Source organism: Chrysemys picta, chromosome 4 (genome assembly GCF_011386835.1).
Source record: "Chrysemys picta bellii isolate R12L10 chromosome 4, ASM1138683v2, whole genome shotgun sequence".
Classification (NCBI taxonomy): Eukaryota; Metazoa; Chordata; order Testudines; family Emydidae; genus Chrysemys; species Chrysemys picta.
The window spans coordinates 133,271,402-133,283,845 of NC_088794.1; the positions used below are offsets into that span (position 1 = coordinate 133,271,402).

A 12,444-nucleotide genomic window follows, 5' to 3' on the forward strand; every position below is an offset into this window, starting at 1 on the left:
AAATGATAAACTTTTGTGGTATTAATTAAAATACTTGTTTTATAAAGAATCCTCATCTCAGTAAGCATCTTTAAATAATTCCATTGTTTCAGAGTTCTTAAAGATACATGTGATTTTAGTTTGCAGTTAACATGTTTCGAACATTACCACCATCTTCTAATCCAACGGGGGCAGAATTTGATCCAGAGGAAGATGAACCAACTCTAGAAGCTGCCTGGCCTCACCTACAGGTAATTAGCAATCTCCTCATTTCGTTTGACTAAATAGTAACTAAATTATTGCAAAATAGTATTACACAATGTGTCTTCCTACTGTGTGTTAAACACACTAGTGTAAATGATCTTTTGCAGTCAAAAATAGATTTGTTAATATTAAGAGCTGGACAGTCTTTGAAATTACATTGTGTCATTTGAAATTATTAGTTTTAATCTTTCAAAAGATATTAATGCGTAAACTGAAAAGAAAATTATGTTGAAAATCAATCTTTGTGTTTTTAGAGGTCAAAAGTTTGTTGCTTGTTTCAGTACAAACATAATATGATTTTTAAATTAAATAGTAAAGATTAAAGTGAGCTTTAGTTGATTATTTTTACTATTCATGTTTTGTTTTTATTATTTATCTATGGCAAGGTTCTAGCTTTAGATGTTTGAAAAATATGAGCGCAAAGTAAAAGTAAAAGATTTTTCAAAATATGCATTACTGAACACCATGGATGTTAGATCAGTATCTATTGGTATGAAGTAAAATTAATTCAGGAATGTAGTATTTGGGAATTCTCTGCAGTTTAAAGAACATAGCACTGTTAGAAAATACAGCACCTGATGACATACAATCCCCCCACCAAATTGTAGTATTACTTTTGTTGTGAAATGATATAAAAACAATGTATAATACTATCTTGAACTAGGAAGCTTCTTTTTGAACAGTGTCAGAATTGAGTTGTAATTGTACTGCTTACAAAAATATAATATTGTATCAAAAAACTAATGTTTTTTCTTTGTGGATTTTTTTCAGCTTGTTTATGAATTTTTCTTAAGATTTTTAGAATCTCCAGATTTCCAACCTAATGTAGCTAAGAAATATATTGATCAGAAGTTTGTATTGCAGGTGAGGTAAAAATTAATATATCTTCAACCTTTAAATCCAAATTGATTTAAAATGCATTAAATTTGAGTAAAATGTATTTTTCTTTTTCACAGCTTTTAGAACTCTTTGACAGTGAAGATCCTCGGGAAAGAGATTTTCTTAAAACTACTCTTCACAGAATATATGGGAAATTCTTAGGCCTAAGAGCTTACATCAGGAAACAAATTAATAATATATTTTATAGGTATGTCACAGCTCTTTATTTTGATACATATGATTAGACACGGTGATTTAGACTTTTTGGTCTCTTATTAGCAAAATCTTAGTTATTTCATTTTGTGTAAACATGTTTGTGCCTAATAATATTGGCATCTGTTTAATTAAGCAATTCTCAGTGGGATCCAAATCAGGGGAAGTATAGCTTGTGATAAATGTTATAGCTGCAGTTTGGGTACATTTGAGATTCTGCATTTACATCAGTTTTGTGTCAACTTGACTTTTTATATAGTGCTTTATCAGGGATGAGTTGTTTGAATGATAGCGCCATGTTACCGAGTGCAGTGCATATTGTTGTTGTCGTTATAATTATTTATTTATAATATCATAGAACGTAGATACATTTGTTTGTTTTTCATAACATATATAATCTCCATCCTGGGGACAGATATGGCAACACAAGTGAAGAAAATACATGTGCAGGAACTCACTTCAAAGGGCAAGTTCCATTTCTGAGGGAAGCAAGTACAATTTGAGGTGCATAAGGAAAAGATATCCAATTAGGGGTAGTCCTGATAATCGGTGTCAAAGCACCGCAGTGGTACTGTTGCCGAAAGTGTATTTGCTATTGCAAGAAATAATAATAGTAATGTCTTTGCTTCTGCCACTTTGGTTGTGAATCAGGGTTATTAATTTTCTTTTGAATATAGAATCGTATATCCAGTATTCATAACTGGATAGTTTTAAGTTCTCAGACTTCCCGATTGGCACAAACTCCACTCCAGTTGGAAGGTTGGTGAATTGAGGCTGAGCTATTTTGAAATGTTCTGCCCTAGTGTGTGTTGTAGGTACACAATTACTCTTTAACTGATATTATGCCTATTTGCATTATTGCACTGTTACCTGAGTTTCCTTCCTATCTTCACTTTAGATAACCAAATCAATAATGTTTATAAATTCACAAGCTTAAGGAAATGATTGAGGAATAACCTAAAATATACTACTAAAAATTGAGTCCATTATAGTGAGCCGTTTGTATGCTAGATTTCAATTAAATAAAAGAGACCTTGTCAGCTAAGTATTATATCAGTATTGTTTTCAATAATGTTTCTGTTTCTCTGGAATCCAGAGAGTATTTTTAGGAAACAGAACACATTGCTTATTTGGATTTTTGCCTCCAGCATATTTGGCTTAGAATAAAAATAATGACTCCCTGAACACTTACAAACATTTTGATAGAGTTTTTGTATTGTCTGTGGCAGTAACCACTAGAGTAAATGGATAGTGATCCCCTCTAATAGTTATTGTTACATTGGCCAAACTTTGCGCGTGCGTACACATACACACCCCAGTTCAATAAACACAGATGTAAATTCAGAAGGTCAGAGTATGTCTACATTGCAATTAAAAACCTGCAGCTGGCCTGTGCCAGCTGCTTCGGGTAAGGGGCTGTTCATTTGTGGTGTAGATATTTGGGCTGCAACCCAAGCTGTGGGACCCTCCCACCTTTCAGGGTCCTAGAGCCTGGGCTCCAGCCCAAGCCCAAACATCTACTTCTCAATTAAACAACCCCTTAGTCCAAGCCCTGCAAGCCTGAGTGAGCTGGACAAGCTAGCCATGTTTTTTAATTACAGTGGAGACATACTCAGTGGGGTTGCAGTTCTGAGTGCAGCAATAGCAACCCACCACAAAAACATAGAGCCAGTTTCTGCCTCCCTTGCTCTTGTTGAGTAGAAACTTACTACCATGAAACCCTGTTTTAATCGATACTTGCAAAGCACTGCTCATAGATAAGGGTAGCAAAATCTGGCTTGTTAGTAAGTTGCTCCATATAAAATTGCTACTGCAGTAATGTACCATGTAGAACATTCTCAAAAAGCAAAGTTGGAGAAGGCTTTAGAAATTTGGAAGGAATTTTAAGGAGGGAAGGGAAAAGGTAAACTTACATACCTTGAAATTTTTCACAGGAAACACAGTTCATGACTATTTCCAAACTTACAGTTGACCTATATCAGTACCTCAGTGTGACATGATATTAAAGTGTTAAGTGGATTTCCAAGCATGTAGGGGCAAACAGCTGGCATGTATGGGCTTCATGTTAGACAGGATATGATTGATATATACTTAAATATGGACTAATCACTACTCCATTTGCAAGTAAGCAGTTTGCCGCACAATAAGGTCTCAGTACAGGTTCCACAGACTTCAGCTTTTGAAGGCATGCACTTTGTTTGATGCTTCTCATTTTTCTGTAGATGTATATGCTGTATAGCAGTGTTACTTGTATCTAGCACAATTTCTTATGTGTTTGCCCCTTGTGCACTTTTCCTCCTAAAAGCGAACATGTGGCCCCTTGAAGAGAATGGTGTCAACTGCACAAAAGCTTTTTGCCAGTTCAGGTGTAGAGGGATCTTATCGCTAGAAAAATGTTCCTTTAGAAAAAGGAACTGAGGAACTGCCTAAAAAGAGTGAGTAAGCCTCACCTGCTCTGTCTTCATGCAGTGGTTCTTGGACACTGAACCCCACTCTTTCTTAGACAAAGTGCTGTTAAGTTTTGTTTCAGGGAAAAGGATTTCAAGAAAAGACAGAAAGGGAATGCAAATTTGCTTATAATTTATTTAACCAGTAGTGGGTTTTGATTAAGTTAATGCTGGAATGCACAATTTCATGAAACAATATATCTGAAATGTATCCTAATGGAGGTTTATTCTGCCATTTTTTTTCTGCATTGGCAGTGTTTTAATGTAATGGAAGCCAAGATTTCAAATCTAGTCATTTCTAGTAGTCTTTTGAATGGGTGACAAATATTCTTCCCATTCACCTTTTTTTAGTTTGTAGAAACAATGGATGGAATTTTTTTTCACTTTTCTGCTTCTGTTCTGAAATGTACATAAGGAATGCTGTAGTGAAATCTAGATTATGGTATACAGAGCACCCTTCTCAGAAAAGTATAAACAAGAAGCCTTCTTTATCTACCAACTGAATTCTCAAGGACATAGGAAACTAGAGTCTTTATCCATCTCAATAAAAACAAATCAGTATAGAAATTTTGTATAGTACTTCTGGGCATAAAATTCTAAGGAGAAAAATAAGTTTAGAAACAAGTTCCTTCAACTTCTTAATCCTTGAGCTTAACTGAAAGATAGTTACATGTACATTTTTAATGTAATGTACACCTCTCTAAAACATTTACTTTGCTCATATTTGGCATGATTCTGCAGGTCCTCAGTGTAACTCCCAGGCCAGGTTTAAGCAGAGTTTCTTTTCTTGCTTCCTTGAATCATAAGCTAAAATTATGTGTCTGATATTGGGATATGGATTTTAAAGTTTTTCCTTGTGTATTTATTACTTTTTAAATATTTTCTTTGTTTTGGTGTTTAACAATTAAATGAAATTAATGTTATCAAATAAAAAGGATTTTCCTACCAACTTCATTTTCAGCAAAAAATGTTCTCATCTGAACAGAGTTACTTTTTCTGGGGAAAATAATACTCAAAGCAAACTATTTTGAATCCATTCTATAAAAACATTTTAAAATGGAAAACTGTTTTCTATTCTAAATTTTATTGATGAAATTCTGTGATATGTGTTTTCAAAACCTATCTAAAGTATAAATTGGACAAACGTGGAGCTTTATAGTTTTGGAAAACATAAAAAAAAATCAACGAATTGTGCCTTTCCACCAAAAGAGAAAACATAATGTGAAGGCTTGACTTGTCCTATTTATTACTGATCATCTTGCAAACAAATGTATAGTGCAAAACAAATCTTTTAGATCGATATCTGGGAACTATTGGAACACCTCACACCCGTTCGCCTTACAAATGGGAGAATAAATTATAGCATCATGCTACACGCTCAGTATTGTCTTAATTTTAAAATATAATTTGACTTCATTCAGTTTTTGATCATTACCCCTGCATAAAATGTGACAACTGGAAAAGCACAAGGATGTTTGCTCATTTTTTCTCATCAGTGTAGGTGGTTAGAGAACAGTAACTTACTGTGCCAGTTCAGTACAGATGGATATGCCATTGATAGCATTGCTGTGCAGGGCATGCAGTTCAGCTACAGAACAGTTGTTGCAAGGAAGCAAAAACAACACGAGTATCTTGTAGTCCTAGGGCCTTTGAGTAGTGTAAATTTTAAAAATAAAAGCATTCAAAGTGGCTACTTATTGCTATCAATAGATCATTTTGTAAGCACAGCAAAAAAGCAACTCTAAAGATTTAATTATGCAAAACAATCAAATATATTCCTGACTTGTACATATTATATTTTAAAAAATGGGTTTTTCAGCCTGCTGAATATAAAGGTTGGTACACTGTCTGAAGTACTAATTTTCTACTTCACATTTTTCTGACTCTACATGAAATATCAGATAGATACAAAGTCATGTCTTGGAGATAGGGCTGTATGCCTATGTATAGTCAATACTGACTGACTAAAACTGTATTTCATTTGTTTAGGTTTATTTATGAAACAGAACATCATAATGGCATTGCAGAATTACTGGAAATATTGGGCAGGTAAGTTGCTGGTTGTATACCATAAAACTCGTCAAACCATTAAGAATTTAAAAATTGAATAGGGGCTGGAGAGAGACATTTTGAAGAAATGTATAACTTTGTATAGTTTGGCAGAGTTATAACTAAGGAGGGAATATGATAACCATTTACTAATATTTAAAGGGTGTAAACGCCAGTGAGAGAGTGTAATTGTTTAGGTCTAAAGTGTATGTGGACAAGTTTAGCTATAATAGATTAAATTACAGAATATCAAAATGAAGTCCTAAACACAAGATCTGCTTGTTCACAAAGGAAAATCTCAGTGCTAGAATGATTTACTGGAGAAGATACTGTAGAGAACTACCTTGCACCTCCAAGGCAATAGACTGCATGACCTAATAGGCCCAATCAATGTCTAATAGCTGTGATTATCTGTGTAAGATTGCTTCTTATTTCATGTTCCACAATATGTTGCCAGGATGACAGGTTTAAAGTAAATAAATGAAGAAACTGTAAAGTTTAATAATAATTATAAAAAAAAAAAGCAGCAGCTCTGGTTTTCTAATAGTTAATATAAGACATTTAGGTTGACTATGTTTGGATTAAAAAGTTAGTATCATGTAAAACAATTATTAGTTAATATTTTTGTAGGTATTTATACAGCATTTATTACCACAGTTTACGCATTACACTCATCACTGAGTAGTGGGAAGACTTTAATTCCCATACCAATGCTCCCCTCTCCCCTTCAGTCAATGGGGAATATAACAGAATTCAGAAGGAGTGAGGAAGATTTAAGAGCACATAGTGGCAAGATGGGGGCTGGCCCCTCCTCCTCTTTAGGTCCTCCACCTTTCCATTAGGTGGGGCAGGGGAGATGATGCTAGTGGAATAGTTCTTGCATGTCCCCTGTTCCTCTGCCCATTAAATTCTCCCAAGCTTTCAAAAACTTCTTGCTTCTGTTAACTGCCCTGGCCTTCCTCCCTTTAGTTGTAACATAGAAGTTATGGTTTTATGATGCTGCGAGTCTGACAAGTTGCCTCTTTTTGAGATGAGGAAGTAATATTTCTGGCAAAAGTTTCTGGTGGGCTCGCGGCTTTCATTTGGACTGAAAGCAATAGGATTTGAAAGTTTAATATTAGGAAAGAGGAAGACTGTTTAGCTCATTGCAACTTGTGTCCAGTGTCCAGAGCAGATAAAAGCTAGAAGGACCAGCTCCCAGAGGTAAACAGACCCTGGATTTTGTTAGTGGACCGTGTGCCTATAGGAGAAGGGGAGACCTGAATTCTTTGTGGACTGAGGCATCTATCCCCTTGGTAGCGTCTACCTCCCCCCCATGTAGGGAAAGGGAGCAAGGATTCAGAAATGAGCTCAGTCCCAGGGGTAGGCTGAGACGGTATACTCTGAGTTATTGGCTCTGTGGTGGGAGCCCGATAGCCCCACACTGGAACCAGTTAAATGCTTGGTATGTGAGGGCAGAGGGTGGGCACATAGCACCCCATCCAGTGTTAAATTAACGAAGTTGGGACCTGACTCTTAAATCTATCCCATGTCTGTTGTGCATATAGTTGTGTGTCCTTCCTGATCAACAATAGAATCGTCTTTCGAGGGATCCTATGTTAAACATAGATTATCAAATCATTGGAGTACTCATTTTATGTTAATCTCAGCTCACAGTAAATGTTAGCATTTCATCTAAAAAAATCTTAAAATGCTTTTGAAATTACAATTTGTACAATTTTAAGGAAAAGAGAGTCTTTATAATCAAAACTGATGTGCATTTTTTCAATTCTGTAAATACCTAGCAAACTCTTGTTTTAAACAGATTCACACATTTTATACTACAGTAACGCCTCACTTAAAGTCGTCCCAGTTAACGTTGTTTTGTTATTACGTTGCTGATCAATTAGGGAACATGCTCGTTTAAAGTTGTGTAATGCTCCCTTCTAACGTCGTTTGGCAGCCGCCTGCTTTGTCCCCTGCTTGCAGGAAGAGCAGACCCCCTATCAGCTCCCCGCTCCCCTAAATTCCCTGTTCCGCAGCTGCCCAGCAATTGCAGCTGTCCCTCCCCCCGCTGCCATGTGCTGCTCCTGCCCTCTGCCTTGGAGCTGCTCCCTGAGACTCCTGCTTGCTCTGCGGGGGGGGGGGGGGGGGGTAGGGGAGGAAGAAGAGGGGGGCTAATTTCAGGGTGTCCCCCTCCCCCCTGCTCCTGCACCCCGCTTTTCTCATCTTCCATAGAGCGGGGGGATACACCACAGGGCTCAGGACGGAGGGAGTTGGGCTCCAGCTGGCAGCAGCTTTGGTCTCACCAAGCTGATCTAATTAACAAGGCAGTGTACGTAAAGGGGAAATGTGCAACACACACACACACTCTGTGTCTGTCTCTTTCTGAGATGCTGTCTCCCCTCCCTCCATTCCTGCTGCCTTGTAGAGTGTGAGAGTTAACCCCTGAGGGCTCAGCCAATTGTTAGTTCATCATTTAGCAGTAAGGCATTCTCTGGGAAATATTCCACCCTCTGACTCCTCCACCTCAACCAAGCTTCACAATCATCATCACTGTGTACCAGTATTAAATTGTTTAAAACTTATATTGTGTGGGTATATGTGTGTGAGACTATAAATAAAATATAGTCTTTTGTCTGGTGGAAAAAAAATTCCCTGGAACCTAACCCCCTCATTTATATTAATTCTTTATGGGAAAATTGGATTTGCTTAACATCATTTCGCTTAAAGTTGCATTTTTCAGGAACATAACTAAAACGTTAAGTGAGGAGTTACTGTATATGCATCGGTAGATATACTCCTAAGACTTTTCAGATACTTAAATGTTAGAATAAAATAAACAGATTAGTGAAATTTTATAATTTACATTGTGTGCATCTACATTTGCTAGAAAAACATTGAAATTATAGCTGAAATAGCCTGGACCTATGCATAGGCTTGTCTAGAATAGTTATTTATTCATCTTATTTACTGAAATGTTCAACAAGTAAAAGGATTCCAAAGTTAACAGTATTTCAACATATTCCAGAAGTTATTTACAATCAAGTAATGTTGATCAACAAGTTACAAAAGAGAGAGCAGTAATTTGGCTTTCTTGAAAAAACCCTAAGAAATGCATATTCATCAGGTCATTAACCTGTTTCCACTGTATTAGCAGAAAACACAAACCGATGATTTCACATCTCTAAGGTAGTTCTCAAAATGAAGCTCCAAAAGAGATGCTTTTAGACATGGCTGCCACAAAACTAATTGTACCGTTGGAATGCAACATAAGTATATAAAATTAAAAGCATGAATAGTTATTACTGCCTTACTGTTGAAAAGCTGCCCCAATGTTGAAACTTCTCTTCCACGTTATTACTCTGTCATCCTGCTTGCTCCCTCTAGAAGGTATGGAACAGTTATTAGAACTATTAAGGTCTAAAGTTAAATACAAGTACTAGATAAATATTTCACATTCTCCTCAGCTGGATGAAAACTAGATTAAATGTTTTTTTTTAATCTAAATACCCAGTACTTAAATTCAGATTTTTGAACTGTGAATTCTCCCATATATGACAGATGATCTACTTTCCTCCCCACTCTAAACAAGATTTTTGTGGAGGAGGCTGCTGACATACAGCTCCCTCTAGGTAACAGGTTTTTCTTCTTTGAGTGCTTGCTCATTTCGATTCCATTCTTGGTGAGTGCGCACCCACGTGCACAGTTATCTGAGGTGGTTTTTTTTTTGTTTTGTTTGTTTTGTTTTTTTTGCCATAGAGGTATCTTTAGGGTCAGCAGTGGCACCCTCTGGAGTGCCACATTCATGCATCGGTAAATGAGACATCACCAGCCCTACACCCTCTCAATTCCTTCTTACCATCTGAGACAGTTGGTCAGAGCACCTTCCCCTTGCCTCTCAAGTGGATAGTGTTTTTTTCTAGCATTTAGTGCTTGCTAGCTTTGTATATAGTTTGTTTACAGTAGTTAGTGGTGTTAAGTACTGTAGTTAGTAAGTTAAAGTCCCAGCAGGGGATGGTCCCTGGGTTCTATGCCTTGTTCTGCCTGTAATAGGCCTATGCCCATTAGCAACCCCCCATGGCAGCTGCCTAAAGTGCTTGGGAGAGTCGCATGTGAAGGACAAGTGTCGCATTTGTAAGAACTTTCGTCCTAGAACTCAAAAAGAGCGCAAGATTCATCTAAGGGCCCTCCTCATGGAGGCTGCGATTCGCCCAGCATCGGAGCCTTCCCACTCCGACTCTACACCCAGCACCTCGGCATCGGTGTGGCGGGCACAGCCAGCACCGCTCTCCTTCGCTGGTGCCAAAGAGCACCTGAAGGAACGAGACTCCCTGGCACTATGCAAGAAGGGTCAAAGGCAGTGTTCCTTCTAATTTTTTACATCCATGTGCAGAATGAATTCTGTTGTGTGCGCCAATATGGAGGTAATGTGTAGTGGGGGTGGGGCTGAGGGGTTCCGAGCATGCCAGGGGGCTCAGGGCTGGGGCAAAGGGTTAGGGTGTGGGGGGGTGAGGGCTCTGGCTGGGGGTGCAAGCTCTGGGATGGGGCCAGGATGAGGAGATTGGGGCCAGGATGAGGGGCTACAGGGCTGGGGCAGGAGGTTGGAATGCGGGGGGATGAGGGCTCTGTCTGGTGGTGAGGGCTCCGGGGTGCAGGCTGCCCCGGAGCTGCGGCGGAGAGAGAGGACTCCCCTGCGCGGCCCTTGATAGCCTGCTGTGCGGCCGCACAGCTTAGAGGGAACTTAGGTCCAGGGGAGTTGTGCAAAGGACCCAGTTTGGACTGTCCGCCCACTCCGGATCCTCAAGGGGGTTCATCTCATGCTGGACTACTCAACCCCCTTAAGGATCCGCCTTTGACTCCTGGGAGTGGTAGGGGACGAGGCACTTGGCAGGGTTATCAACGTCTGAGGGTCTCCTGGCAGCCAGGGACCAGAGAATCCTCCCGGTGCCGCGCAAAACGTTGGATACAGTTAAGTCTCCCCAGGCCAGTAAGCCAGCCATGAGACCTCCTCAGAGGGCAGCCAAACGCCATTGGTCCCCAGAGCAAAGACAGCATTCCCTGTCCCCACGGCTGAGATTCCCGACTCTGTAACCTAGGTCTCCTGTCAGACAGCCCAAGTCACCAGCACCACCCTTGCGGTCACCATTGACGCGGCACGGATTGCCCACAGTGAGGCGTCAGTCTCTGTATGACCCACGCCAATTGTCCTCCCGCCAGCCAACTCCCTAGCGCAGATCTCTGTTGGTGCGTCGTTACCCCCGGGCATGAGACTGGTTCAGCATCGGTAACCAATTTCCCCATCTAGGTTTTTGGCAAGGTGCCGATCCCTCTACTCAAGCCATCGCTCTCCCGCAGCTACGGTCAGCCTATACAGCATCACCCTGATCACCAGAAGGGGACTCGTCCGGATTGGAGAGGGATTTCAGCCCCTCACCGTGACAGGAGCAGCGGCCCTTGTGGGCACCTGAGGCTGCCTCAACTCCCACGTTGCCAAACTAGGAGCAGGGCCAGTGGCCTGCACAGTGGCCATATTGGAATGTTTGGGGCATGCCAGGCATGCCGATGCCCTTCTTGCACCTCTCTTCCCTTGCTGCCTCAGAGAAGTAACCCCTGGCACCAATGGCCCTGGGCTCAGTGCGTGGAGTGGAATCCGATACTGGGGTTGAAGAGCAGGTATCCACTCCAAAGGAAACTTTCCTTACAGGGGACAATGTCACAGGCCCTCCCCCAGTAGTCCAATCCTTGTCCTCATTGCCAGAGGTTGTGGTAGCACGGCCCTCGCATGCCAGTCCACCGGATGACTTTAAGGAGCACCAAGCCCTGCTCAGGAGGGTGGCCTCGAACTTAGGCTTGGAGGTGGAAGAAATGGCAGAGCAGTCTGACACTTTATTCAGCATGCTAATGGCATCAGCCCCCCGTGTGGGTCGCATTGACTGTGCACAACGGGGTTCTAAAGATAGCCAAGGCCCTCTGAAAAACCCTGTCTTCTATCCAACCCACCTCCAAGCAGGCTGAAAATAAATATTTCGTCTCTGTTAAAAGGTTTGAATACTTATATACCCACCCGCTTCCAGGTCACTGGTCATCTTGGTGGCCAATGAAAGGGACAGGGAAGGGCAAGCCAGTTCCACACCCAAAAATAAAGACTCCAAGAGGCTGGACCTTTTTGGAAGGAACGTTTATTTGATGGCCACGCTTCAGTTTAGGGTGTCAAACCACCAGGCTTTATTAGGGAAATACAGTCTTAATCTGTGGGACTCCCTCAAAAAGTTTGACTCCCTGCCCCAGGACTTGGGCCAGGAGTTTACCACCATTTTGGAGGAGGGTACCTCCAGATGGCCTGGGATGCGGCCAATTCAGTGGCCAGGGACGTTGCCTCGGACGAGGTAATGTGGCGCAGTTCCTGGCTTCGATCTGCAGGACTGTCCCAGGAGCTGCAGTCCTCCATCCCGGACCTTCCGTCGACGGAAGGGGGCTCTTCTTGGAGCAGACAGATGCAAGGCTGCATGGACTCAAGGGCATTAGAGCCACCTTCCGCTCACTAAGCCTGCAACACTGCAGATGGTGGAAAAAACAATTCAGGCCGTCCCCGCCTCCTTGGCAGGGCTCCTCTAGGAGAAGGGACAAAGAC

General features: G+C 40.8%; 1 protein-coding gene across 5 annotated transcripts in view; it reads left to right on the forward strand.

Annotated features, from left to right (window-relative positions):
- PPP2R5C (protein phosphatase 2 regulatory subunit B'gamma) overlaps positions 1-12,444 on the forward strand; it is a 178,263-nt gene that overhangs the window by 105,622 nt on the left and 60,197 nt on the right. For all 5 annotated transcript variants that reach the window (XR_010600755.1, XR_010600756.1, XM_065593603.1 and 2 more), the window contains 4 exons: positions 120-230; positions 1,015-1,107; positions 1,200-1,330; positions 5,772-5,831. Coding sequence is in view for 3 of the 5 variants with exons in the window: in XM_065593603.1 (XP_065449675.1) it covers positions 120-230; positions 1,015-1,107; positions 1,200-1,330; positions 5,772-5,831 (395 nt within the window). In the remaining 2 variants the exon portion in view is untranslated. The remainder of the gene's footprint in view (positions 1-119; positions 231-1,014; positions 1,108-1,199; positions 1,331-5,771; positions 5,832-12,444) is intronic.